Below are 1,750 nucleotides of genomic sequence, written 5' to 3' on the forward strand. Positions count from 1 at the left end.
ATTGATGTCGTCTCTTGTTTTATCGTAATACCGTTTATCAATATACAAACCGTATTCCACCACCGCTGCTTACCAGACGCGATTTTTACCAACAAAATCATAACCAGTAATATTTATTAACTTGATATTGTCATCATTCAGCCACGTTTCACTTATACCAATAATGTTATATTTAAAAGAAAAATTGTTTAAATAATCGAGTAAGTCTTCTGATTTGTGAACTAAACTTCTAATGTTTAAATGCATTAGCTTGAAAAACAAATTGTCGTTAATTCCGTTGTCGCTGATGGAGTTATACAAAGCATTTATTTGATTTATATCGTCATATAGTCTGCAGGTTTTTTCTACAAGATTGCTGCGAGTATCGTTAGCAGTATTTAACGAATTTTTGTCAGCCATGTTTGTTCGTTGTATCGGAGTTTTTGTCGGTGTTTTTCCCGAAACGCCATTCGCGTACAATGATGTGTTTTAACATAATTTCCGGGTCCTTCATCTTCGGTCCATCGCAACTTTCGACACATACACGAAACATCGTTGATTCTTCCTCATCCTTGTTTACTGGATCGCTTATTTCCTGATTAGAACGTTTTATCACCGGAAAACAAGAGATGACGTTTATACCACTTGTTTTAAGAAAATCTATGACATCATTTCTGTGACATCTTTTACGTTGCTCATCAAGAAAACGGTCTTTTTTATAAGGTTCTTTTCGGCCTGAAGTTTGCAGTTGTCGATTACTTTGATGCCAATAATTTTTTTAATTGGTTTTGGAATGGATGCGTTAACATTGCCCGTGTTACCGGTGGTACCACTTGATTTCATTTCATTATTATCTTCAGATGAGTTGTTTAGTCTGGCTCTTTTTTTATTTCTGGAAATGTACTCTCTAAACCCATCCTCCACTGGTGTTTTCTCGGCATCTGACCACAGGTTTCCAGGGTTGAAATTTTGATTATTTACGTCAACAATTAAATCGCTTGACTTTTCAAGTAACTTTGGCGCTATACTTTTTTCAACTTCATTACAGTGTGATGTTTTAGTGCCAGATATTAATAAATTCGATGAAACTTTGTCAGCGTAGCTACAATGATGCATTTTGCTACTTCGTCCTAAGGGATTCGAGTTTGAAAGCAGTTTGTTGTGGTGATTATAATATGTCGTTTTATCGTAGTTCAGCGCTATATTATTAACGGTGTTTTTTACCGCGCAAATTTCCTTGTTGTGCACCTCTAAGGTATTAAGCACGTGCTGCTGTTGGCTGTGCAATATGTCGGTAATTTCTCGTTTTAAACTTTCAAAATTTAATTTAATCAAACTTTCCATATCTGGAATTTTTTCCAGGTCACTACTGACAAAAATCGAACATTTGTCCATCAAATCTGATAATTTTAGATATTTTAAAATAGCAATGCAATCTTGTAACCTTTCTTTTTTAGTCGTTCCACGAGGTATGATTTTGTCGAGTTTTTCACTTTTATTGACTTCCATTTCATTTTTTAATATTTTTAAAGCTCCAACAATGTCGTCATTTGTATAAAATTCCGAAACATTATTAACAAAGTTTTCATCATCAAGTAAACCGAACTTATTTTTCAAAAAATACAGGACTTCATTAATTACAACCGTCCTGGTCGCCATATTAAATCCAAAAATACATACATACATACATACATACATACATACATACATACATACATACATACATACATACATACATACATACATACATACATACATACATACCTACATA

The 1,750-nt window shown here is 33.6% G+C and overlaps 1 protein-coding gene across 1 annotated transcript; it reads right to left on the reverse strand.

Moving 5' to 3' along the window:
* Nucleotides 1-391: 391 nt before the first annotated feature.
* On the reverse strand, nt 392-1,488 carry HELRODRAFT_168575 (hypothetical protein; the record flags this gene model as incomplete). Its single annotated transcript, XM_009014415.1, has 2 exons — nt 392-574; nt 670-1,488. The coding sequence occupies 2 exons, from the start codon at nt 1,486-1,488 to the stop codon at nt 392-394; spliced, it is 1,002 nt and encodes a 333-aa protein (XP_009012663.1).
* Nucleotides 1,489-1,750: the final 262 nt, after the last annotated feature.

The sequence above is a fragment of the Helobdella robusta genome, assembly GCF_000326865.2.
Source record: "Helobdella robusta unplaced genomic scaffold HELROscaffold_13, whole genome shotgun sequence".
Classification (NCBI taxonomy): domain Eukaryota; kingdom Metazoa; phylum Annelida; class Clitellata; order Rhynchobdellida; family Glossiphoniidae; genus Helobdella; species Helobdella robusta.